The sequence below is a fragment of the Sander vitreus genome, chromosome 17 (genome assembly GCF_031162955.1).
Source record: "Sander vitreus isolate 19-12246 chromosome 17, sanVit1, whole genome shotgun sequence".
Lineage (NCBI taxonomy): Eukaryota > Metazoa > Chordata > Actinopteri > Perciformes > Percidae > Sander > Sander vitreus.
In genome coordinates, this window is record NC_135871.1 from 21794848 (window position 1) to 21822317 (window position 27470).

Below are 27470 nucleotides of genomic sequence, written 5' to 3' on the forward strand. Positions count from 1 at the left end.
TTAAGAGGAGTATTGTAATGATGCTCTATTTTCTGTTTTAGTATATCTTAAACCATCTGTATCGGTTTCAGAGTAAAATCCTTGCACAGCCATGCAGTTAGTAACACTGCTTGGCAGGTGAAAGGCCTGACCTAATGCACAGCTGCAGTTAAGCTTGCAGCACACTGCCTAAATGGTCTGTGCTATCAATGCTCACTCGTGTCCTAGATTGTCTGATGTACGTGTCACTTTGTGTTTGCATGGTCAGAGCCCTGTGGTGACCTGCGTGACCTCTGAGTTGAGATCGTCGTTGGCAACGCCCCCACAAGAGCGAGAGTCTGACGACCCCTCCAAGGCTAGTCATACCTGCAGAGAGTAGGGAAAAGAAGAGAAAGCATGTTCATGTTATGTTGTATAGAGTATATTTATATGTACCTTTTACATGACTGTTAACAGCCATATACCTAAAATGAAGAGTAATGTACTCTTATGTCTAAAGTAAATTTGAAGCTTCAGTCTTCAGCTTAGCATAAAGACTGGAAATCGAGGGAAATCAACTAGCTTTGCTCTGTCCCAAGGTAAAAAAAAAAAGAAAAAAAAAAAGTCAGCCGACCACAAAAAAAGATTTTGGTTTTATGGGAGGTAATGTGCCGGACTATTTCTTGGCCAGGCAAAGTAACTTCTGTGCAGTCTCTGCTGGTTATCTGGCAACTTCGTGGTGACGACAAGTCTTTTGCTTAAGCTAAGCTTACCGGCTGCTGGCTGTGGCATCATATTTACTGTACAGACACAAGAGTTGTATCGATCTTTTCATTTAACTCTGGGAAGAAAGCAAATAAGTGCATTTCCAAAAATGTTGAACTAGTCATTCCCAGATGCAATGAACTACACACAGACAATGTCTACCTGTTGATTGGACCTTTCTCCTGTGTTTGCAGTGTTGTGTTCGCGCTGTGGGAGCTTGCGGCTTGTGACTCCGGTTCGGGACGAGTTCTGCATCTCCAACACTGAGGGACTCGGGGTGCAAAACTCACGGAAACAACGCTTGAAGTTCTCATCGAGGTAGCCATAAAGAACCGGGTTCAGACTACTGCAGGGGACGAAAACAAGGTTACAGTTTAACACAAGAAAATCAGCTTCCCCCTAAACTCACCAACATCAGTTTTACCTTTTATATACAGTATAACATGGGTTGACTACAAGCCAACTCAAGTCATTGCATCAAACCATGTACCAACAAATGCACGTTATCAAAACGTCAATGCAATTTGCTCTCATCTGTAAAACACAATTTTTCCTATAATGAGCATCCTTTTATCTACACTTAACCAAGCTTTAATGAATAATCTCCACTTATTATACCGGAATTGTTAGGACTAACAGTTTCAATATTACAGAGAAAATATTTGTCTAATGCGTACCTGTTGGTGTAGCCCAGGGCAATGCAGAAGTGCCAGGTGATAGTCTGCAGCGTGGAGCTGGGGATATTGATCAGAGCTGTGATGATGACAAAGATGTGGATGGGTGTCCAGCATACGATGAAGACGGCAACCACCACCAGGACCATGCGGGTGATCCGACGCAGGTTTCTGTCCTTCTCCTGTGTGTGTGTGTGTGTGTGTGTGTGTGTGTGTGTGTGTGTGTGTGTGTGTGTGTGTGTGTGTGTGTGTAGGAGGTTTAATGTTTGGGGATAATTGGGAGTACAAGATGAGTGATGGACAAATGACAAAGTACAAAGAGGAAAGCATGAGAAAAGGTGAGGTATGAAAGATAATAATGATGGAGAAGGATGATGGAGGATGAGAGAAAGGATTGGGAGAAGATGGTTAGAGGGCAATGAGAGGAGAGGTAAAGGGGAGAGGATCAAAAGGCAGAGAGAAAAGCAAGATGGAAAGGAAGAAAAGTGGTTAAGAAAAAGTGCAATGGTGTCTGAAGTGCTTTTTAGTAGGAACAAAGCGTATGTACCACCACCTTTATTCCATTTTTATCTACTGTAAATACATCCTCATTAGAATCCGCACATGATTTGCAGCCAGCGTATGGTAAATGTTTTCAAAATTACTGTTTTAGGTCATTTTATCTTCCACTGCAATTAATTAAAAATGAGCCACAACCTCAGGCTTAAGTAGATTTCCCCTTATTGCTTTTTTCTTGAGAGCAATGAGTGCACCATATTTGCATGCAAGCTCTGGGCAACCTTGCATTTTGCTTCATTACTCTTAATGATAATATCAATTAGTTATTGTGTACACAGTGTAGGCCATGTAGTTAGTAGACCCAATGTCAGGTATTTTCATTTCCATTTAATTAAAAGCCTTTGGCACAAAATATACAAAATATCGTTTTTAAGTTTTGGCCCATGTTTGTAGAAGAAAAACAAATTTTTCTTAACCTGGGAGCCCGAGAGCATGCGCACACTCTTCAGCCGCAGGATCATGAGGCCGTAGCAGACGGTGATGATGAGGACGGGCATGATGAAGGCAAAGATGAACACACAGATCTTCAGCAGTGTTTCCCAGTACCAGGAGGGGTGGGGGAATATCAGCTTGCAGTCAACAATACTGGAGGCTGTGCAGGGTGAGGAGACACACATGCACACATACTGTATGTTCACAAGTAAACGGAGACGCAAACATTCATGTCTTCCTTATGAGCAATTTCACAAGTAGTTATTTGTATCAACTATATTTTCACTTGGTAGTTCTTTTTAATCATCTGTGCTTTATTCCTCTGAAATGTGTTTGCTTAATCTGGTTGTACACAATGCAATGCAGTGTTGCACAAGTGTAATAATAGTATTTAGGGTTGAAACTTTTTCTCTTAGCTCTTTAGCTTCATTATGTTCACCAACTAGCTGCTAACTTTATCTGATTTAGCTGATTAGGTAGTACACAGTTTTTTTTAAACTGGAAACAGCTAGCTGCTGAGGCTGTAAACTGAACAAACTGTTTTAGCACTAATGTTTTTTTCTGTATGTAGCGCTTTGTTTCGTCTGTCTATCTTCAGAGGTTAATGTTATGTGAATTCTCCTCTCCGTTCTTCCGGTCATTTGAATTGAAACTGAATTTCTTGAATTCTTGAATATTGCCCTGGTTGCCTAGTGGTTAATACTTCCACCATGACGCACAACATTCGACTTTGACCATTTGTTGCGTTTAATTCCCCATCTCTCTCCGCTCATTTGCTGTCATCTTTCTACTGTCCAAAACTCAAATAAAAGGCATAGAAATGCCCATAAAAATATTTTGTGGCGCTAAAGCAATAAACATATTTTAGCACCATGCAGAGTTACAACTTTACTGAGTCAGTAAATCGCTCATTAGCCTCTCTCCTCCAAACAGAGCGCGATCACACTCAATTTCAGTGGCAGTTGTCTCTCCATTATGTTTGCAGCGACACAGAGACAGCCTGGCTTTGGTGGCCGCTTTAACGCAGACAGTTATATTAGTCACCAACAGGCATATAGCATTCAATTGTTCTTTTTTGCAATTACACAGAAAAACCTAAGCAACTCATCTGGATTGTCTCCTTTTATAGAGCCTGCTGGAGTACATAATTGCTCATTAAGGCTGGAATGCAGAGAATTAACGGAAAGTGTTTTCTTCCCGTTTTGTGCTTGTATTCGATTGTGAGACCTTGTTGAACTCATTATCTACCAAGGACTAAGAAAGAAATGAGCTCTGTTGTGCATGGTTGCTACTTGAGGGTTGGAGGCTACTTTTTTTACCTCAATTTTTTCCAGGAGACCTGGTTCTATCCTGTTATTGTTGTTGTCATAAAGGATATACAGTACGTGTTATTATGAATCACATACTGAGTGTGCACATGCTTACGAGAGAGGACTGTGGAGGCCATGAACATTACAGGCAGCCCGATGGCCGAGGAGAGAATCCAGTTGCAGACGTTGACGATCTTGGCGTTACGCGGTGTCCTGAAGTCCAGCGCTTTGACTGGGTGGCACACAGCGACGTAGCGATCAATGCTCATGGTGGTGAGCGTAAAGATAGAGGTGAACATGTTGTAGTAGTCAATGGACATCACCATCTTGCACAGTATGTCTCCAAACGGCCAGGTCCCCATCAGGTAGTTGACGCTCTGGAATGGTAGCGTGCTGGTGACCAAGGCGTCGGCCAAAGCGAGGTTGAAGATGTAGATGTTGGTGGCGGTCTTCATTTTAGTGTATCTGTACAAAAAAACATGGATTTGCTTATGAAACAACAGGCCCCTAGGGCACAGACACGCAAAACGCCTCCCACTGCTCCTACAGTACATGAGAGCAAGACCCACGGACTAACTACAAATGACATGACTGCATCTTCTGCAGTCGTTTTGAGTGTATTTGTACTCGCTTTGAGTCGAGTGTGTCAAGTAAAATGTTTAAGTAACTTAATGTTGTCTGACACTAGAACAGCACTCACAATAATCTGGAAATTATCCAGAAAGTAGCAATAAAGATTTATCCTTTAAAGACATGCATAAAGAAGACCGCACTACAAGGACACACATAGAGTGCCAATAAATTATTTAAATGGGTTCAGTTTTTTTCTGCACAGAAAAAGCCTGAGTTCAAGGATTGTACTCCTGCATTTTGAGCACCATTTGCAGAATTTGAATGCACAGCCGGAATTCTTGCCCCGCTATTAAAAGGTCCGTTGCACTCAGGTGCCTCATGAGCTGTGCAGAGTATCCTGTGATGTTTTGTGAAGAATTTAGCTACCCCCCCCAGCTCATTTTGTAATAGCAAACCTCTGGTTTAGTCAGTTCTGACTCAGTTTTAAAACTCTCTCTCTCTCTACTTCTCAACATATTGACTGATAGGACAAATAAGTCTCTCCTCAAGTAAACCTGAGGAGAAACATGCTCAATCTGTAGTATCTTTTACCAAAAAGAAGAGAGGTAGAGTGCGAGAATAGTGGGGTGTTTATAGAAAACAGGAAAAGGTGCGGGGATCCATTAGCACAGAGGATGGAACCCAGACGACTGAAATGGCTCGACTGTTTAGAGCTCTTGTCAGCCAAGACATATACTATGTTTAGCACTTGCTGTCCACGTCGTAATGAGGCGAGGGTGAAGCTGGATCACGTCAAAAACATCTAAAAGGATCTATCTTGTACGTCATAACCTTTGTAGACCAAAGTATGTAAGTTATTATTTTGAGGATTAACACACATTTCTAGGAGACATACAGTGTTCATGAGAAAAATGTACTAAAGCTTAGCCAGAGCCTGCAGTTCGACACTAGATCTGAAAGTTTGATGTCTGAGTGAAGTATGACATTTTAAATCAAGCTGCTTTTGTTTTATATAATGTTAAATGTGCGAAGGTCTCTTACTACTAGGTCCCCCAATGAGATCAATATGCCTGCAAGCTATGATAGAGCTCCACAGAGAGCTAATCAATCAACAATGAAGCTCTAGTGAAGCTATCCAGAAGATAGAAGATCCAGTAGAAGATTCTGCACTTCAATTATACTTTCCCTTATTAATTCTTCACTAAAGATCTAAATGTTTTTCCATATAGGTGACCGATGAGAAGATTGACTATGAAGCTATCAAGCAGCTTGTTAGCTTATCTTAGCATAAAGACTGGAAACAGGGAAACGGTTAGCCTGACATTTTTTTAATCCACTTAAGCACCTCTAAAGCTCACTAATTATTTTTTTATTTAGTTAGTTTGTTTGTCTAAAAAAAAATTGTCCAACACATAATTCCCTGTAAAGCGGAAAACTGACATTTTTACACATTGTTTTTTGTACAGATTAAACAGATGTGATATAAAATGTTAATTAGAGAGCTTTAGATGTGCTGCTGACCGTAGCCTTATCAGACAGGTATTCATTTAATTTAATTTCCAAGGCACTGTTGCTGCACTATTCCATGAACAGACAATTTAGACACATCCCTGCCGTAATGTTATTGAATTAATCTGGATACACAAAGTGACAATGATACATTACACCCTCTGGCCTTCATTTTATTAAACCCCAACTGTCATTGGGTGAGGAGGTAATTTACCTATTTTGTTGCAGCACTCGCCTCAATAATCCCAAATCCTCTTAACAACCAGAGATGATAGTGAGTTCATTAAATACTGATCAACTTTAACACTGACAGCTTAGTGCGTTTGTTGTTTCAGGCTTTATTTGAACGGGGACTGACATGCCTCAAGATGCAGTAAAAGTCGTCACCCTAAACTAAGTAGTGTGCTGGAGCTGGTGGTAATTTCCAACATCACATTTGAGACTGCTGTTAACATGGCTGCAGATGATAGCTTGCTTTCTCCTGTGGGTTGTACTAAGTCTGAGGCTTACGCATGTCCAGCATGCTGTGTGGAGGCTAATGGCCTCATCTCGTCTAAATTAACTGAATGAGTTGTTTTATTAATGAGTTTTCAGCTTTAATTTATTCTTCACCCTTGAGGTTGTGTCACACTGATGACAATATACTGACAATACACATTGTGTGCAAAATGTTGTGCACAACTAGCTTGTAAGCTTTTCCATGGAGTTTATAAGTCAGTTAAGTGAAATAGCAAGACTGTGAGATATGTATCATTCGTTGACCCTCCCAATTGTTGAGGATTTATTCAATCATCACCTACTATACTAACAGAGTTGTTTCGTTGCAACAAAACTTTTCACAATATCATACTATACGTTGCTGGAAGGTCACATGTAATGTTGTGAGAGCCTAAACACAGCTTTACTTGAAAAGAATGGATAATAACGGAAACTAATAGTTGGTGAATGTTATTCAGGTGGCATTACATTTCAATTAAAACATATTTGCGGTTTCAAATTAGCAGTATATAGAAGTAATTTCTTGGAAGCAGGTAATGGAAAAGAGCTACCCACTAGCAGGTATTTCATCAAATTCAAAACACTTTCATGAGCTCGAATGACTATTGTGTTATATTAATTGGCAACATAGAGTTACAAAATATTACTTATTAATTTTCATGCCAGCAGTAATCATATGATAAGCATCATTCATAAAGAGGATACATATCTCCGGCGGATGGTTTATCATTTTGGAAGATAAGAAAATTGAAGCTCTGTTCATGCCACATAAACAGACAAGAACATTGTCCCATTGTATTCCAGTAAACAGACCACAGATAAAAATGTTTACGGCAAATATTCAGCCTATTTTTGAGAGGAAGAGAAAGTGACCGGAGAGACAAGACAGAAGTAACCATCTGCAAAGAGTAAATCTTCATTACGCCGTTTCCGTGAGTAAACAACACTTGACAATAGAAATTGCTCAATCTGCCTCTTAACTACCTTGACTTGGTGTTTTCCTGGACCAGTGAAGCATAGAGGCTGCAGAAAGATGTGCAGTAATGGACCTTAAAATCATCCAAAACAGTCCTTTCAGTGAAATCATGTTTAATTCATAGGCTTCCATCAACCCATTAGCTGTGGTTCCCACCTGGGGGAGTGAGACGCCTTCTCATTTCTCCTCTCTCATCCATCTTTATTTTATCTTAAATGAGAAAAAAACAAAAAAAAAACAGATTTGATAGTGATGGTAAATTATCCCTGAGGTGATTCTGAAGAGAAATTCTGAGGAGGGTATTACAATCTCATCACACGTGCTCCCAGACGAAAGAGACATTTCACCCTACTCTCAGGCTGTTGTCTCAAGCATGCATTATTCAAGCATCCAAATCATTTGACACATATGCAGATGCACAACACAACTGTGTCAGTAAAACAGTGTTATTTTCCTCATTTGAATACATTTACATAAAGTTAGGCAGTTGAGAATTGTTTGTTTTAGTGTAAACAAATTCAATAGAGATTAATGTGGCCATTATGGCAAAATTGGTTTACCCCTGTTCTGACTGAAGACCCCGAATAATATAACATTTTCTATACGCTGGATGACAAATTATTGAAATGAAAATTACAATATCCTCTAGCCTGGCTCCCTAATGAGCCTCATCTGTTGCTGAAACTGTAGTCTATATCCTTGACGTTCCACTTCCGGGATTGCTCTGTTAGGCCAGATATCCGTTGCCTTGGGCTTCCTTTGTGTTGGCATTTTAAACTCTGTTCGATTTATGAAGACCATGGTTAACCTTTTCTCAGATCTCTGCCGGTTAAATCCAAATATCTAGCTAGACTATCTGTCCAATCTGAGTTTTCTGTTGCACGACTAAAACAACTTTTAAACATACACATGTTCCACCAAAACAAGTTCCTTCCGAGCCTATTGCTCATGCTAATATTTGTGAATTAGCAATAAAAAACAAAACACAGCCGGTGCGGATGGAGAAAAGGTTGCTTTTCTCCCTTTTCTAGAGGCCCAATCACCAACATTGTCAATGTTCTTAATGTCTGTTTAATTATTAATTTCAGTCCAATGTTATTGATAAATGATCAATAAGGTTATATAAATCACACAAGCTTGTTTGTTTGTTTTATGGGATTAGGTTGAAATTGGGATTAGGTAGGCTGTTGAAAGGAGTCAGCCCAGTTGTGTGTGTGTGTGTGTGTGTGTGTGTGTGTGTGTGTGTGATCTTGTCTTTTTTCTATGTTGGGGTATCAGCTGCTCAAACAGGGATAGTGAAAACAGGACTGCATCATGTCCTCTCAGCAAGGAGAGGCTGGGCCCCATCTAGAAGTAAGGTTAAATAGTTCTGCAGTGAATGACATCAATTATATTACATTTAGTGCTCTATGTGGGCCCATACATTATGATGTCAGCAGGTATTTCAAAATCTCACACTTAATTTGTTTGTTTGAGTTTGATGCTTGCTCTCAGTTTAGCTTACCCTACCTGGGCAGGTGGTAGGTTCTAGTTAGGTGAGGCTGAGAAGGTAAAATGCCAGTCGCTGGAGTAGGGGGAGAAGAGGTAGAAGCTTGCTGTGAAAGTGCAGCTTTCACCTTTTGTTTTTTTCTTTTTTGCTTCAGCTTAATTTAGTTGTGGTGAATTTCCTGGGGTCCATTTTTTTGCCTCGGTTTCAGTAATCTTTATCTTAATAAATGCCACATTTTATTATATTTATTTTTAATATATAACATATTTCTCACAACTTGAATTTTAATAATTTAAGTAAACAGACCCTTTAACACTATTCACATACATGTTTAGACATTAAAACTCTCCACTGGCGCTGTGTATGTCATTGGGATGAAACAGGAGAGAAAATACATTCTGCCCACAGAATGTCCACAGTTCATGAATTTGGGATGCCGCAAGGAGCCGTTCAAATGTGCCTGAATGTTAATGAATTTATTGTTAATAAATTGATGATTGTCTGTTTTCACATGTGAGGATCGTGCTATACCATGGCAACAACAGTGACCAGGCAGGGTGATTCAGTATGATGAGTTCCTCTACTCAAATGTCTTATCTTATTTATTTATTGTTTTTATATTGTTTTCATGATTGATATTGTGCATTGATGAATGAAAGAGTCGGATAAAGGAAATCTTGAAACGTGATAATAACATACAGTATAACATATCATAATGATGCTAAAATGAATTTGTGTTGAAACATTCCTTGGATTAAATGTTTCTCTGTCAATAAAAAGCTCAGATTTAGCTGCAACAAGAGAAACCTTTTACTTTTTTTTTTTCAACCTTTTTATTTTAAAATGTACATGGCATGTTTGTGAAGGTTTGCTCAAACATTTGGATGTTCTTCATTCCCAGTAGCTGATGCTGTCTAATGGGTTCAACATCAGCCACTGAATATTACCTCTACTCTTAATATAATTCAGGTGCCACAGCTCCTAAAGAAGAACGTTAAATATTTATAGAAACCTAATTTGGTTTTAGTTAGCTTCAGTTAATGGCATATTAATGAAACATAAGAGAGCTTAGACTATTAATTTGTGTGAAGTGAGGTAGAGAAAAACTGGATTAGGATTTATTATATTTTACAGCTAATGACCTGCTCATTGTTAGTTGGTTTTAAATAAACATTACCTGTGAGTTTGTGTTGCCTGGCACTCTGTTTAATGTGTCAGATTGAAAATATTGGAATGATAACAGATATTAAGAGACTAATAACGTGGCTGGACATTTAAAGCTATAAACACCAGTGTTAGCTTTGTGTATCTATATTTGGAACACGCATGTAGTGAATCAACAATCTTGTCATCATGTTTCAACAAATGTCAAGATGAACCCTACACATTTGCGGTCAACAGTTTGGAACAGAAGCTGATATATTTTCATGGTTTTTCTTACACAGTAAGATAAACAATTTGTCACTAGTATGCGATGCTGGCCGGTGGATGTGTAGCCCTGTAGGATTCATGGGCTGCTGCTGCTGGGTGCAGATAAACCATTAAGGCCTGGTTGCAGAAACAGACGCTGCTCATGTGAATAGACATCTGTATGCCTCTGGCTCCGACCAATAACACTGTCCATGCAGACTTTGCGGAGCATGATGGATTAGGGTGCGCAGGGTCCAACTGTGTGCATGTCTGACTGCCAGGCAGATTCTGAGATTTGTGCTTTTGCTGCATGTATGTAATATTCATGTTAGGCGTGTGTGATATGAATACATTTCTCAATCACAGTATATGGAATTTTATACCACAATAGATATTTATATATACACACACTGTACAATATCATATTGTACTTTAGAAAATCAATTTACAAATTGTATGGAAAAAATAGACGGGACTATTTGTTTTTGACTGATTCAGTTAATTATATACCTGACAAATCAAGGTACTTATTAAAATCCAGTATTGCCATAAACAATTTTGGCTCATTTATTTTCAACATAACCCACAATGACCTCAAGCAGATAGATAGATAGATACATAGATAGCAAAGGGATAGTCAATGTGATGTAAACAGTATGGCAAAATATCAAGATTGTTAGCAACTTAATATTGTCTTCATGTTATTATTGCCATATACCTCAACCCTAATTATGTGTAATTATAATAAACATTAGGGGTAGTAGTAATAGCCAATAACAACTGTCAAATATCTTTTTTACCAAGACCTAAGAGTCTACAGCCACGCAGCTGACTCTGAGAATGAATAGGCTACTCATAGGACAGAAAACCAAACGATAGATGGGATTTGTCATGAAGTTTGATTTCACTATCAAATGATTTTACAACGGTGTCATGAATAATTCCTGTGACCTCAAGTAAAGTGGAACCATTTGGACTTGTCAATTAGATATCATAAAAGTTATAAGACCGACAGTGAACGCGGTACCAAGGTGATTAAATGAGTTTTGGACAGATAACGTTAGCTTTAGGCCAACGTTACTTGTTGCTAAAGTAACCGCTAGCTGTAGTTTGCTGTTGTTAGCTAGTTAGCTCGGATAGCTGTCCAATTAGCCGACTGAGCTCCGGGTGCAAAGCAGGGCATTGCAGGGCGCAGAGCAGGACCACAGCAACAGCTGCAACCATGATTTAGGTGCCACCCTAATCCAAGGAAAACTGCGGGGCAAAAAACATAAGGACTCAAATAAGCTCCCCAGAGCTAACTTCTTTCTGGGACAAGCATTTCTTGGACATGGATGCACACAGATGGAAAGAGAGAGAGAGAGAGGAAAGAGGAGCTCAGTGTGTCAAAGGAAGTCCCCCAGCATTCTAAAACTATAACAGCATAACTAAGAGCTGGTCCAAGGCAAACCTGAGCCAGCTCTATAAGGGTTGTTAGATGAATCTTTTTTTTTAGTTTTAGGTTTTAGGTTTTTAGGTTTACTCTTAAATGTGGTGACGGTGTCTGCCTCCAGAACCCAGACTGGGGGCTGGTTCCACAAGCGAGGAGCCTGAAAGCTGAAGCCTCTGGCTCACATTCTACTTTTACAGACTCTAGGAATCGCAAGTAACTCTGCATTCTGGGAGCACAGTGCTCTAGTGGGACAATAAGGTACTATGAGCTCTTCAAGATATGATGGCGCCTGACCATTAAGAGCTTTCTAGGTCAGGAGAAGGATTTTAAATTAAATCCTGGATTTCACAGGAAGCCAATGCAGAGAAGCTAATACAGGAGAAATGTGATCTCTTTTCTTAGTTCTTGTCAGCACACACGCTGCAGCATTCTGGATCAGCTGGAGAGTCTTAAGGCGCTGACACACCGAGCCGATATCGGCCGTTGGACAGTCTGGCGAGGTCAGTGCCTCGAGTCTGTTCGGTGTGTCCCGTGCCGTCATCCGTCCGAGGGGCCGTCGGCCTTCATTTTGGCAGATATGACATGTATAATCGGCAGGGCGGGTACTGCCGGCAGTCAGACTCACTTGACCCATCTGATTGGCAGTGTTGAGAGTAACGCGTTACAAAAGTAACGCAATTACAGTAATGTATTCCTTTTCGCTGTAACGTAGTAATATAACGCATTACTAATTAAATTTCGGTAATATTATACTCGTTACAATCTCAGTAACGCGAGTTACAACGCATTTTAACCCAACATTTAGTGGTGCATTGTTTTTTTTAAGAATTCATCAACACTGCGACACATTTCTTCACAGGAAAAAAAAAAAGCCGTATTATTTCCTGTCGCTGTATTCGGTGGTTGAGATGACTGCAGAGACAAATACATTTGCGAGCTGGTTATTATTTTCAGGAGTTATTACGCTGCATTGAAGTGAGCTGTCCTGTTTCTGTTCTCGTGGTCAGTGCCAGAACCAGAGACGGTACGGACAACATATGTCCAAACAGGTGATGGTACGTCAGCGGCTGACAGATATAAACATGTCGGGAATTAATGTTGAGGCTTGCTACATGTAAATATCATTGCATTTTATCAGCCGTGGAGAGTAACTATACCTGTAGTGGAATGGCTTCGAATGCCGACCAAAAACGCTTGTCTTTTACTGTGACCATTTACTGTTCAATATGTTGCAGTTTTACAAACAAGAAAGTGAACAACTTGAGCCTGACGGACATGTTGCATCTCAGTAAGCTAGCAAGAGTAGGTTACACAACAGACAACTTCCGTGTAGCCTACTTCAAAATAAGAGCACTTCCTGTGACGGTTCGCAGTAAAACTAAATTACTGTTAAATAAGGTTGTGTAGGCTACCTTTTCACAAATCAGCTGTAAATCAAGTAGGCCTACTGTAAATAATGTAAATAGTGAGTAATCACACTATAATTGAACATTCCTTTAAACTAAAACATGAATTTGTTATTCAAGTGCTATAAACAAACATTTTACAACAATGCCGTATTTTTAATTGAGTATTTTCATTTTCTCCTACTTTTTATTACACGTTTTACTTATTTTTTAATAGCTTTAGTTACTTTGCATATTTATATTAATTACACAAAATATGAATAATCTATGATGTATTAAAGTGGAAAAAGAGGAGACTTTATTGATCCGGTGTTGAAATTCACAAGCTAGCTGCCAAATCAAACATCCCCTGTTATTTTGGTGACAGTAACTCAAAAGTAATGCAAAAGTAGTGTAACGATTACAATTCAGAGACAGTAATATTGTAATATAACTAATTACTCTCAAATGACAGTAACTAGTAATCTATAATGCATTACATTTTGGAAGTAACTTGCCCAACACTGCTGATTGGAAGAATGCTAACCCAGAAACGGGGAGCGGAATGAGCGTGACTAGAGTCTCAAAATCTGAAGAAAATCTTTTAAACTGACCTTTGTCAATCTGAAATGAAGACAGATTCAGCAACTGCATGGCCTATTTCTCGCGTAAAATGTTTTCATAAACACATTTCGGTGAACTATTTTAGTACAATATGAGAACAAGCCGATGACAGTCTGAACAAGCCGCCATGACAGTGTGTCTTTGAATTTCCGGAGAAACCAGACCCACGTGACGCGTACGTCCAATCAGCTGCCGGTTTTCATTTTTGGGCGACAATACAGATTAGTGCCGCCTGCTGTTATGGAGACGCTTTGGTGTGTTCCGAGGCACTTTTTTGACCAACTCGGGGAGAATGATCAGTCCAACTGCCTTTTCTGCCGAGGGTCGGCGGTCTGGTCAGTGTGTTTGCAGATTTAAGGTACTTATTTGAGCAACCTGAAGCAACTCCTTGCTTAGTTGTATTAATGGTATTCAGCTGTGGCTGCCACATAACTTCCTTAATTTGAATGAAGATAAAACTGAGTGTATTATCTTCAGTACTTCTTCTGGTCCAGTTTTGAGTTAGGGTGATGTGGCTTAATACGTTAAGCCAGCTGTCAAAAATCTGGGGGTGACGTTTGACTGCAGCATGAAATTTGACAAGCAGATTAGCAGTGTTGTTAAAATTATCTTTTTCCAGTATTGTCTCCTGGCTAAAGTTAAGCCCTTACTTAACAGGCGCGATCTAGAGAAGGCAATTCACGCCTTTATTAGTACAAGGCTGAATTAATGCAATTCTCTATATGTTGGTCTCAATCAAACCTCCATCTCGCCTTCAACATGTGCGGCTGCTCGCTTTTTAACCAATACCTCTAGACATGCACACATTACCCCCCATTCTCTACAACCTCCATTGGCTCCCGGTGCGCTTCAGAAATCGATTTTAATGTTTGTTTTCAAGGCCTTAAATGGTCTGGCCCCCGAGCATTTGTCCGAGATTTTAACCCTTCGCGAGCACAACAGGTCATTGTGGTCATCATATGAACTGGTTTTAGAGGTCCCAAGGTCAAGGTACTTATTTCAAGGTTTTATTTGCATTCTGTAACATATTCTCTCATGCTAATATCTGCAGCCTTAAATCTGTTTTAGTGTGTTGACGTTTTGTAATTTGCCATTTTTCTAGCACACATTATTTTTATTACCCCATTTCATGTCCCTGACATGTAGTGAAATGAATGTAAACCAAGGACTAAATCAAATACATCTGATTGGCAGCAGTAATGTGTTTGTAGGAATGAGAAGAAACACAAAAAAAATTAAAAAAGACCTGTAAATTAATGTTTTAATTTTTTTTAAATAATTGTTTCTCGCAATGAAAACCACACCAATCCAAAGTTGGCCTTGTTAAAAAATAATAAAATTGAATTTGCAGAACACTTCAAATGGCCTCCAAATGGGATTTTCTAGATCACAATGACATACATCACCACACAAATTCAACAACAAGTGCATTGTGTTCTGCTCATGGGTTTCACAATCGCTCCCCACTTTTGTCATTCACTCTTATAATGGATTTCGATTACTGGCAATATGACAAAAAGAAACAGGGATCCAATTTAGGCCAAACCTTGATCCTCAAAGATGCTGGCCATGGAAACAGGGACCTCAAGAAGAGTTTCAGCTTGTTGCTTAGGAACACTATTGTGTGTGCTGAAGATCTTCTACTAAGACCTCGACCCCGACTTTAAAATCAACATTTAAGTGTGCAACTGTTGTACACAGCAGTTAAAAGGTCTGGCAGCTTTCGAACTACGACTTTTACTTCAGGAGGAGGTCATCAGTATACCTCTTTGGTTTGTTTTGTTTTCTCATCCATGGCATTTTGCAACAGTAAGCTATTCTTGTGGAAAACCACGTTTCGAAAAGATAAAAAGACGTACGTATGGCTCCAGACAGTTACAAGTAGGAGGGTGTAACAACATCGTCATTAACATTTGGAGAACAAATCTGCGATACCCTCTGGTGATTTGAAATGCCAGCTTGATGAAGGACATGTTTAACCCTACCTGTCATAGAGTATAAAGAGCAGAATTGGGGTACGTGAGTGAGTCACTTTGTAATTGACAGATGGAGAAAAGAGCCAAGAGCACCCATCAATCATGAAGCAGAGAGAGACAAAATCTGTCTTTTTTGGTTCCCTCATCTTTAGTTTATCATCTTTCCTTCATTCGGTCCATAACTTTCTCAGTGCAAAACAGTGACTATCGCTACATTCATCGAATAATTATTTAACAAATTTTTATTTTTCCTGTGATCTCTCCACAGTCAAGGTCTGTAAAATTGTGAGGTTTCATGACCTTACTGTATGTAACTGGTCATGAATGTTCAAAAGAGCACCTCCTGTTATATCAAGACTGAAGCCTCGGTAATTATCACGCTTGAAACCGTGACGCGGGCCTACGTAGATGGCTCGCGTGCTACGAGGATGCACAGAGACGTTTTGTGTTCGTTAAAGTATTCTCCGAAATGCCAGGCGCCATACAAACAAAATTATCTGTGAATAAGCAAGAAGTAGTAGAGAAGAAGAAGAAGAGAGCGAAGTAAAGGGAGGCAGGCTGCCTAGCAACAGTAGTAAATGTATAATGATAAACACCGACGAACCGCCAAACATTGTATTTGGTGCTTATTAACATTATATCTGCCTCTCGATGTAACGAACACTCTATAAGGGCCGCTATTTAGCTTTGACAAAGCGATCTCATGTTTTTCTCTCTTACACATATTTAAGGTCATTTGACTCCCTGTGGTCTGTTCATGAAGAATTATCACACAAATGTTTGTACAGGCGAACCTGCTCGGCCAGTCTTGCCAGCTGACCATGTTGAACTGAAAGCGCAGCGCGTGCCATATTACAAAAATTCAGAGGTGCACGACTGCGCCCCATGAAAACTTGCGGAGCCTTTGCCCTGGAAACGACAGACAAGGTGACGTCCTTTTATGGCTCACGCACCTCGGGCCGGGAACACCACGGCGACCATTAACCTAGCTTGACAGCACTCTAATTCTCCAGCAGTGTCCAGTGGTGTTAAGAAGTTCATTACTCTTAGACACACACAGACAGGAAGGACAGCCTAATTACCTCTCTGCACCATCTATTCAGAATAGTCTCCCGAACAAGAAATTAGACTCTTTACCACCCTGTTGTGTGCAGATACACAAAATTAAAGAGCAGTATGTCACGGATAGATGAGGCTTGGACCAAAACGCAGTTAAAGAGATGTATTAAAGAGAGGAACACACTTACTAGGAGCAATAATCCACACAACCAGGAACTAAACGACAGCAAACAGACTGCACAGCAAACAGAATGAAACGATCCAACACCAGACAAAGACAACACAGAGACTAAATAAACCAGGTAACGAGGACTAATAAGGGACAGGTGACACTAGGCTGGGCAAACAGGTGAAACACATTAGGGCAATCACAAGGGAGGGAAAACTAAAGACAGGAAGTAAACAAAATAAAACAGGAAACAGAACATAACAGAACTCACAATCATGACATAGCATGCAGAATTCCCTTCTCTCTGAGTCGCACAATGAGCTGTCAAATCATTGAAATTCAGGCAGCTTTTTGGTAAACGCACGAGTCAAGAAAGGAGAGAGATTAGGCCCTGAATTACTTTTTTGACTCACTTTGTGCCAGGTGAGTTTGATAGTGCTCGAAAGCAGACAAAGTAATTGCAGCGTAAAATCCACAGGCGAGCGGCAATTATTGAGCTGTCCACTTGTCATTGGTTAACATCAATCATGTACACAACGGCTGCATGTTCAGCGCTGTACAGCTGTTAGAAAACTGAGGTCAGAGCGCCCAGCCTCAATTGTTTACAGCTTGTGAAGAAGTTAACAGAAGGATGTGCTAAGCACTGTGCACTAAGCACAAACACACACAAAGGAAAGCAACTCTAATATACCGATGTTACTCTAGGGTTGGTAGGAGGTTCATGGCTGCAGAAGGTGCGAACGTCTGCTGTTGGTTCAGTGGGTTTTCCTTCACAGCTCTTCTTTTAAATAAATCTAGAGCTCACATCTATAATGCACGAGGAAGTTCATGAATACACATGAAAGGTATCCACACTTTTTAAGCAGCCAGGATCTATTCACAAGCCTGTCATCAAAGAGAAGCTTTAAAATTAAGTAAGTGATCCCAGGGGTTTGATTTCCTGTGTTTTTTCTTGGTAAAAAGAAATACTATGCATACCCAGTGACTCATTTGTGTTAATAAAGGGGATGCCATTCCCTTTATCCCACACATTTCCTGTTAATTTATAGTGTGTAAAACAATTCTAGGAATTAAAATGCAGTAACTCTAAAAAAATAAATCAAACGGATCTTTTGTTTTGCATAAAGTGTGGCTGTTTTAGAGATAGGTTCCCAAGTCTATTTTAAAACAATACTGACATGCCCGTATGTACATTGAAAGGATTAGCTGTTTTGTTTGCTGTAATTATTCCTCCTGTCCACGCTGGCCTTTAAGAAATCCCTTCCTAAAGTGTCAATTTGTCCCCTGTCACTTACATTGAAATTGCTTTAAGAAATGGCCAATATGGACTAGAGAAAGAAAAAAAATTTAGTTTGCTTGCAATCAATACAAGCACTAGAAATGATTTTAAGCTGTCTGAATTGTTTTCGAGCATTAAACTGGCTGTAGACAGGACATTAAAAGACTGCAGGTTAGTTGTTTAAAACTCAGCCTCAGAGTATTAGTCATGTCGGGGAACGGGAGCCACAAGAAACCCATTAGAGACAAACATTTGTGAGAATCTATGACATTTGTCTGGTGAAGTAGATTGCGTTGACTCCTCATCATAACATCATATTTCATGTGACTGGGTTCAAACTCTCACATAACCAGCAGGGACACAGCTGTTTGAAAGTTACTTTGACATCAGAGAGGATGGTCATGGAAAATTTGGTAAGAGGTCACCGAGTTATACACGGCCACCTCTTGTTGTGCTGCTGCAGTACATGCGGTACAAACAGCAGTTTACAGCATCCTGGTGTTCTTAAGCATCCAAAGTTGTAGAAATGCTTCACCTGCTGAATGTGACTGACCAGGTACAGCTGCTTATCTAGCTGGATGGTGGATGGAGGCAGGGGTTTGGGGTGGTGGTGGAGTCATTTTGCAATCATCATGCTCAAAACGCCTCCCGGTGTTTCCATGGTAACAGAAAGCACTCTGCACTGGCAGCATATTCCTTGTGGAACCCAGCGGTTTGCTGTTCAACCGCAATTGATTTTTCCAATTGAGCGTGCAGATCTCTGGTTATGTTTGCCCACACTCAGTTTGCGGATGTAAGTGTGGAGCGAACAGACGAGGGACAGAGAAACAAAAGGAAAAGGACAGGGAGATAAAGAGTGAGAGGAAATGGTTCATGGGGTTATCAGACACTAAGGGGAAAAACATCTCACATCAGAGTTTAAAACTGCATTTTTATTTAACAGTAAATAACCACTGTGTGTTATTAGCTAAAAGGCTGTTAACTCTCGGTGTGCCGACAGAGAGAAAAGACCAAAAGACAGGCAGAGAAAAGAGAGAAAAACAAAGAGGTTGATGCATGCTAATGACCGTGACGGATTGTGGTTGTCAGTGGAATGAGACACATCCTTTACCTTCCTCCCAATTCCCTTAAAACTCTAAGTCAGTCGAAATCCACAAAACTTTTCTCAGTCACAAACGTGCTCAAAACCACGCATGTCTGCACACTTAACACACACTGCTGGCTAAGTCAGTACAATTTCATTGGCAGGAAGTAACACATTACAGTTACTCTACTTACTGTAACAAACATTTTTGAGAATTCTTAAAAAGAGAGAGGCTGCATTTGTGGATTGGTTATAGTGGGACAGGACAGTAAGGCGGAGTGGACTGGTTATAGTGGGACAGAGAGGCTGGGTGGACTGGTTATAGTGGGACAGAGAGGCTGGGTGGACTGGTTATAGTGGGACAGAGAGGCTGGGTGGACTGGTTATGTTATGCTTTGAGAATGAAGGAGCAGAGAAGTTGAAAATAGAGCAGACTCAGATGTTTAGACAGCTCAGACAACAACAAACTCACTTAGGCTATTATTTGTAACTCATTCAGATGAGAACATGTCAGTGTGTCAGGGAAGGCAGTCATATATTTCAAATAATTTATATAAAATATTGAATAAGTATATATCAAACCCGAGAACTGTGGCGCAGTGGATATGACACATGCCTTTGGTGTGGGAGACCTGGGTTTGATTTCCACTGTGATACATCAACCAATGTGTCCCTGAGCAAGACACTTAACCCCTAGTTGCTCCAGAGGTGTGCGACCTCTGATATATAGCAATTGTGGCAACTTTGGAGAAAACGTCAGCTAAATGACATGTAATGTAATGTAACTGAGTGATGTCATCTTACTAGTCTGTAAAGGCTACTTTGACATGTCAACACACTTTATTTTATAGCCTGAAAGTGTTATTTAATTTAATAGCTCTATCATATAACATCATCTCCCCTTACTTTTTAAAAATGTAACCCTGCAATGTTTACTCTGAGTCCATTTCAACAGACCTACTTTTTTTTACTTTTATCTGAGTACATTTGTCTTTGGGAAATGTCTTTGACGTAACAGTGCTTTTACTTGAGTAAAATATTTTAGTACTCTTTTTGTCTGTGACCCAATGGGCAGATCTGTCGTAAGTAATTTGAGGTAAAACATATCTGCCATAGATGTTTGCATTCTTTAGCAAAATAGAACTATTTCGGGAAGCGTTCAGACTGAAGGGGATGATGTGTGCAGTCGGGCAAATGAGCATTCGCATCTGCCCGGAAACAGTGGATGGAGTGAGGAGAATTATAGTAGTATTCTCTACTTTTAACAACCTCTTTCAATTTCCAAACCATTTAAGCACCTGTCTGACAGGTTCAGCGCAGCAAATCCTCCACACAGCCACTCTTCACTGATTCTATCAGACCTACAAAGTAGGCTGAAGTCCGTAATTACAAGGTGGAAAAATGAAAAAGGACCACTCTCACCTTTACCTCAACCATTCTCAGCTTTCTCATTGCTCACCATCAATCTTTCTCCCCTCAAGTCTCCACTCATGTCTAGCTTTTTTCCAGGTTCATCTGTCCTCATTCTACTCCTCCAACTTTCATCTACTCAGTGACTTTTATTACCTGCAGGCTCATCTGGAATGACGTAGCATCAGCTGGGGAGCATTTGACCAACAGAAATTTCAAACCACCTGTAAAATCCACCTCAGTGGGCTGATGTTATTAGCACAATAGGTGATGTTCGATGTAACTGTCTTAAGTGTATTCATATTCTGAGTTGGAACTTAAATTGTTAATATCAATATCAATGTATGAACATGGGAAAAATCTGAGACTTTTACACTGATAGATCTTCCTAATACTGAGTTATTTCTCAAGAGTCCTTAGCCAACTAGTTTCTCTAAGTTAAAAAAGAGAGTTAATTTAGTCTGTGAAATAACTGCGAGATCACAAGAAAGAAAAGAGCAAGTGGCCAGGGACATTTTTCATTTGTGCACCACTAATCATGTATTAGTATCTCTTACTCCTTGTGACAGGTTATTAAAGAGAATTAAAGCTCCTCCTGTGATAAGATCTTGAAAGTATGACGTTTGTTCATGAAAGAAGAGGAAGCAGTGGGGGTCATATTGGAACATTTTAAGTCTTTAAGATGAAGTTTAAGAGACAAAATAATACTCATATTTTGTATACAACCAGCAATGCTGGAGTAAGTCTACCTTTCAGCACATCATTTGTACGGCATCTGCTTGTTTTAAAAGTTTTTAAAATTTCCAAAACTATTGAAGGCCTCTCATCTAATTTACATGAAATGTAGAATAAACCCCATGCACAAGGGTATGGAAGTTTATTGGTCTCTTTATTCAAATGGCAATGTATTCTGCATTTGTCAATTCAATTAGCAAAGTTTCAATGCAATCCTCAATTATTTTGACTAAACATTAGAATGAAATCTTAATCAATTGCATTTCATTTTGCCTCTGCCTTGTCTCTTTATTCAATTGGCAATTTATTGTGCCAGCTAAACAGCACCCCGAGTCTATTGCATTAACATTTACTTGGTCACCGCGCTTTTTTGGTCTCTTTATTCAATTGGCAATTAAAAATGTCAACCGTCACCAAGCGTTAGGATGTCACTTCCTTGTTTAGTGACTGACAGTCGGGCTTCCACTTCACTCTAATCCAGTCGACAACGCCAGTAAAGGCCACAAATTAGGACTGCAGCTATCGATTATTTTAGTAATCGAGTATTCTACCAATTATTCCATCAATTTATCGAGTCGTCGTTTTCGTTTCAACCTGAGACTGATCTGTATATAGGCCTATATGTAAATATTAGTTATACTAACCATCACCTTATCGTGGTGGAGAGGTTTGTGTGTCCCTATGAACCTGAGGGCTGTGTTGTCTGGAGCTTTGTGCTCCTGGTCTCCCAAGGCAAAGTGGTCTCAGGTGAGGGGCCAGACAAAGAATGGTTCAAAAATCCTATGAAAAATCGAGGAAGGGATGAAGTGACCCTGCCCGGAGGAAGCCCGGGGCCCCTGTCTGGAGCCAGGCCCAGATGGAGGGCTCGTCAGCGAGCGTCTGGTGGCCGGGTTTGCCACGGAGCCCGGCCGGGCACAGCCCGAAAAAGCTACGTGGCTGACATCCCTCCATCCCATGGGCCCACCACCTGTGGGAGGAACCGCTGGGGTCGGGTGCGCTGCCACATGGGTGGCAGTGAAGGTCAGGGGCCTCGACGGACCAGACCCGGGCAGCAGAGGCTGGCTCTGGGGACGTGGAATGTCACCTCTCTGTGGGGGAAGGAGCCGGAACTTGTGCGGGAGGTGGAGCGCTACCAGTTAGATCTGGTGGGGCTTACCTCTACGCACAGTCTTGGTTCTGGAACCATACTTCTGGATAGGGGTTGGACTCTTTTCTTCTCCGGAGTTGCCCAGGGTGTGAGGCGCTGGGCGGGTGTGGGGATACTCACAAGCCCCCGGCTGAGTGCCGCTACGTTGGAGTTTAACCCGGTGGACGAGAGGGTCGCCTCCCTACGCCTGCGTGTTGTGTGGGGGAAAACTCTGACTGTTGTTTGTGCATATGCACCAAACAAGAGTTCAGAGTATTCGGCCTTCTTGGAGACCTTGAGTGGAGTCCTGCATGGGGCTCCAGTCGGGGACTCCATAGTTCTGCTGGGGGGACTTCAACGCGCACGTGGGTAATGATGGAGACACATGGAGAGGCGTGATTGGGAGGAACGGCCTCCCTGATCTAAACCAGAGTGGTTGTTTGTTGTTGGACTTCTGTGCTAGTCATGGATTGTCTATAACGAACACCATGTTCGAACATAGGGATGCTCATAAGTGTACTTGGTACCAGAGCACCCTAGGCCAAAGGTCAATGATCGATTTTATAATCGTTTCATCTGATCTGAAGCCATATGTTTTGGACACTCGGGTGAAGAGAGGGGCGGAGCTGTCAACCGATCACCATCTGGTGGTGAGTTGGGTCAGGGGTGGGGAAGACTCTGGACAGACCTGGTAAGCCCAAACGGGTAGTGCGGGTAAATTGGGAACGTCTGGAGGAGGCCCCTGTCCGACAGACTTTCAACTCACACCTCCGGCGGAGCTTTTCGTGCATCCCTGTGGAGGCTGGGGGCATTGAACCCGAGTGGACAATGTTCAAAGTTTCCATTGCTGAAGCTGCGGTGAGGAGCTTTGGTCTTAGGGTCTTAGGTGCCTCAAGGGGCGGTAACCCACGAACACCGTGGTGGACACCGGTGGTCAGGGAAGCCGTCCGACTGAAGAAGGAGTCTTTCCGGGATATGTTATCCCAGACGACTCCGGAGGCAGTTGCAAGGTACCCGAAGGGCCCGAAGGGCTGCAGCCTCTGCCGTGAAAGAGGCAAAGCAGCGTGTGTGGGAGAAGTTCGGAGAAGACATGGAGAAGGACTTTCGGTCGGCACCAAGGTACTTCTGGAAAACCGTTCGCCACCTCAGGAGGGGGAAACGGGGAACCATCCAAGCTGTGTACAGTAAGGATGGGACGCTGTTGACCTCAACTGAGGAGGTAATAGGGGCGGTGGAAGGAGCACTTTGAGGAACTCCTAAATCCGACTAATACGCCCTCTATGGTAGAGGCAGAGCTGGAGGATGAGGGGGGGGATTGGCATCAATTTCCCTGGTGGAGGTTGCTGAGGTAGTTAAACAACTCCACAGTGGCAAAGCCCCAGGAATTGATGAGATCCGTCCAGAAATGCTTAAAGCTCTGGGTGTGGAGGGGTTGTCTTGGTTGACACGCCTCTTCAACATTGTGTGGAAGTCTGGGACGGTGCCTAAGGAGTGGCAGACCGGGGTGGTGGTTCCCCTTTTTAAAAGGGGGGACCAGAGGGTGTGTGCCAATTACAGGGGTATCACACTTCTCAGCCTCCCCGGTAAAGTCTACTCCAAGGTGCTGGAAAAGAGGGTTCGGTCGATAGTCGAATCTCAGGTTGAAGAGGAACAATGCGGATTCCGTCCTGGTCGTGGAACAACGGACCAGATCTTTACTCTCGCAAGGATCCTGGAGGGAGCCTGGGAGTATGCCCAACCAGTCTACATGTGTTTTGTGGATCTGGAGAAGGCGTATGACCGGGTGCCCCGGGATATACTGTGGGAGGTGCTGCGGGAGTACGGGGTGAGGGGGTCCCTTCTCAGGGCCATCCAATCTCTGTACGACCAAAGCGAGAGCTGTGTCCGGGTTCTCGGCAGTAAGTCGGACTCGTTTCAGGTGAGAGTTGGCCTCCGCCAGGGCTGTGCTTTGTCACCAGTCCTGTTTGTAGTATTTATGGACAGGATATCGAGGCGTAGTCGGGGTGGAGAGGGGTTGCAGTTCGGTGGGCTGGGGATCTCATCGCTGCTTTTTGCAGATGATGTGGTCCTGATGGCATCATCGGCCTGTGACCTTCAGCACTCACTGGATCGGTTCGCAGCTGAGTGTGAAGCGGCTGGGATGAGGATCAGCACCTCTAAATCGGAGGCCATGGTTCTCAGCAGGAAACTGATGGAGTGCCTTCTCCAGGTAGGGAATGAGTCCTTACCCCAAGTGAAGGAGTTCAAGTACTTTGGGGTCTTGTTCGCGAGTGAGGGGACAATGGAGCGGGAGATTGGTCGGAGAATCGGCACAGCAGGTGCGGTATTACATTCAATTTATCGCACCGTTGTGACGAAAAGAGAGCTGAGCCAGAAGGCAAAGCTCTCAATCTACCGGTCAGTTTTTGTTCCTACCCTCACCTATGGTCATGAAGGCTGGGTCATGACCGAAAGAACAAGATCCAGGGTACAAGCGGCCGAAATGGGTTTCCTCAGGAGGGTAGCTGGATCCCCCAGTCGGAGCTGGTTAATGTGGCCCGGGAAAGGGAAGTTTGGGGTCCCCTGCTGGAGCAGCTACCCCCGCGACCCAACCCCGGATAAGCGGATGAAGATGGATGGATGGATAGTTATACTCAACCTATTTGTATTTATATATTTGATTACAATGTCACACAGCTCTGTTACACTTATGCTAGTAGATCGTTGATCAGCTGTTTCTCCGTAGAGAGAGAGAGTGAAAGAAAATGGGGCGCGACAGTCAGCTGTTTTTCCAAAGGGATAGTCAACAAGTCGGCTCTGTAGATCAAATTGTGGTCACCACTACGTATTTTCTTGTCTTTGTCTTTGGTAGTGTTTGTGTTTGGTGTAGTTTCATCGTCCATACGACTCTGTGATTTACTTTTGTCGGATCCGCATCGTGGAATGAATGATTAAGTTAGACTCCATGTTTTCTGTTGAGATGCTGAAGCATTGACGTCGTGCTATTATTGTGGTAAGCTAGTTTGATTTTGCAGCAGACACACTGTCCAGAGTTCTCGTTTTAATTACGTTTGAACTGATTCCAAACTTTGGACACTTTCTGTGGTTTTCTCCAGCCCGTCTCTTCTCTTAGCCCCTCACTATTTACGCTCTTTCTTCATTTTGTAATCTGCGCCGTCAGTCTTCATGGCATGTGTCGCCAGCAGCGTCAGCCCGGTGTGCGACAGTAATAATCATCCGTGCGGAAACACCGTCAGCGATACAACGTTGGTAACACTGATTAAACAAAGCTTTGAGGCAAATCATTTTGCATCGAGGTTTTTTAGTAATCAAATTATTCAAGTTACTGGAGGAATCATTTCAGCCCTACCACAAATGTTAATGCTATAGACTGGGGGCGCTGCCAATTGAATAAAGATACCAAAAATCCATTGCAAAATGAAATGTAATTGATTAAGATTTCATTCTAATGTTTAGTCAAAATAATTTAAACCGAATTGAGGATTGCATTGAAACTTTGCATATTGAATTGTCAATTGCAAAATATATATTCAAATTGAATGAGACAATTGGCAATTGAATTGACAATTGCAATATGTAAATGAAATTTAAATAAAGAGACCAAAAAACGTCCATACAAGGGAACACAAGCCACTGAAGCAACCATGCATATGAAGACAGCAGCATCTGACTTGATTCATGGTGCATAAAGTTTTTGTTTAGCACTCACATGGGAGTGATATGCAGCATCCTCACATCGGTGCGATTTTTGCGAGTTTAGTGTTGATATTGTAGATGAAAGAGACACAGAGAGAGCAAGTGTGTGCTGTGTCTGTATATATAACACATACAATAGTATTCCTCTGTTGTTATGTCTATTGGCTGTTGTTGTTGTTGTTGTGTAAAACCAGTTCCTCTCCATTCCCTAGCTCGGCTCGCTTTTTTTGCTGCGAGGTTGGAGGCATTTTACGCACGGTAGCTGAGCTGGCAGCATTGTCAGCACCGCATTCACATGGTCTCACTCGGCCTCATCAACACCCTCACACACACACACACACACACACACACACACACACACACACACACACCACCACACAACACACACACGCACGCACGCACACACAACTTTATGGTTAATACAGCAACAGGTACCGTAGAGTCCTTTCCAATCATGTTAGAGAAGGATCTGTTTAAAAAGTGTAAAAGGCCAAATTATGCGCAACACGGCTGAGAAAACACATCAGTGTTTTTGTAAGTACTTTGCTGTCTTACCTGACGATGATATACATGACCAGCACGTTTCCAACTAGCCCCACCACGCACACTATGGAGTAGAGAGCGGTGATGACAATCGCTATGATAACCGGGTTGGTGTCGTCTTCCAGGCTGTTGGTCAGTCCCCGATCCCCGTCGCATCGCGCCTCCGCGAAGCTCGTGGTGTTGTCGTCGGTGAAGTTTCCACAGAAGCTGCTGTTGTTGAAAAGCACGGGGAGCTGGCTCCGGTAATTCGCCTCCGAGCCGTTGCCTGCGGTCTCCATGGTGCTCGTTCGGTATGTGCCGTACTGTAGGTGCTGTGCGCGTCTTTCGACTCCCCTTGGGTGCCCGTCGGCGGACTCGGTGCCTGTGATGCCCCGCTGAGTGCTTGTTCGTTGTTGGCTTAAAGAAGCGCTGCGTGTCAGGCGCGGGACGGACCGCCGGTAACGTTAAATCTCACAGTGTGGAAGAATGTTGCTGCGTGTGACGAGGGTTACCACGTAAAGCCTAGTTTACTAACAACCCTCGCGCGGCACAGCGAGCCTGCACAGAGCAGAAGCAGGACGTGAAAATGAGTTAGTTCGCTCTTTCTTCATTCCTCCCTCGGTTCCTTCCTCTCTTCTTTCCTTCCTCCCTTTCTCCTATACTTCATTTCCCCCCTTTCGCTCAGGTTTTCTTATTGCTTCATTGTTTCCTGCGTTTTTTTATTCCCTTCCTTCCATTATTGCTTCTTTTATTTTTCCTTCCTTCTCCCTTTTCTTTGTCACTTATCTTTGTTCATTTTCTCCTTCTGTCCTTCCTTCTCT

The 27470-nt window shown here is 42.0% G+C and overlaps 1 protein-coding gene across 1 annotated transcript; it reads right to left on the reverse strand.

Annotated features, from left to right (window-relative positions):
• Window positions 1–864: 864 nt before the first annotated feature.
• Window positions 865–27264, reverse strand: oprm1 (opioid receptor, mu 1). The gene is made up of 5 exons (XM_078273769.1): window positions 26683–27264; window positions 3813–4162; window positions 2372–2547; window positions 1401–1579; window positions 865–1069 (listed from the first exon to the last, which is right to left on the reverse strand). Exons 1-5 carry the CDS (start codon window positions 26946–26948, stop codon window positions 865–867), a joined length of 1176 nt encoding a protein of 391 aa, XP_078129895.1. The 5' UTR covers window positions 26949–27264.
• Between the last annotated feature and the right edge of the window lie 206 nt (window positions 27265–27470).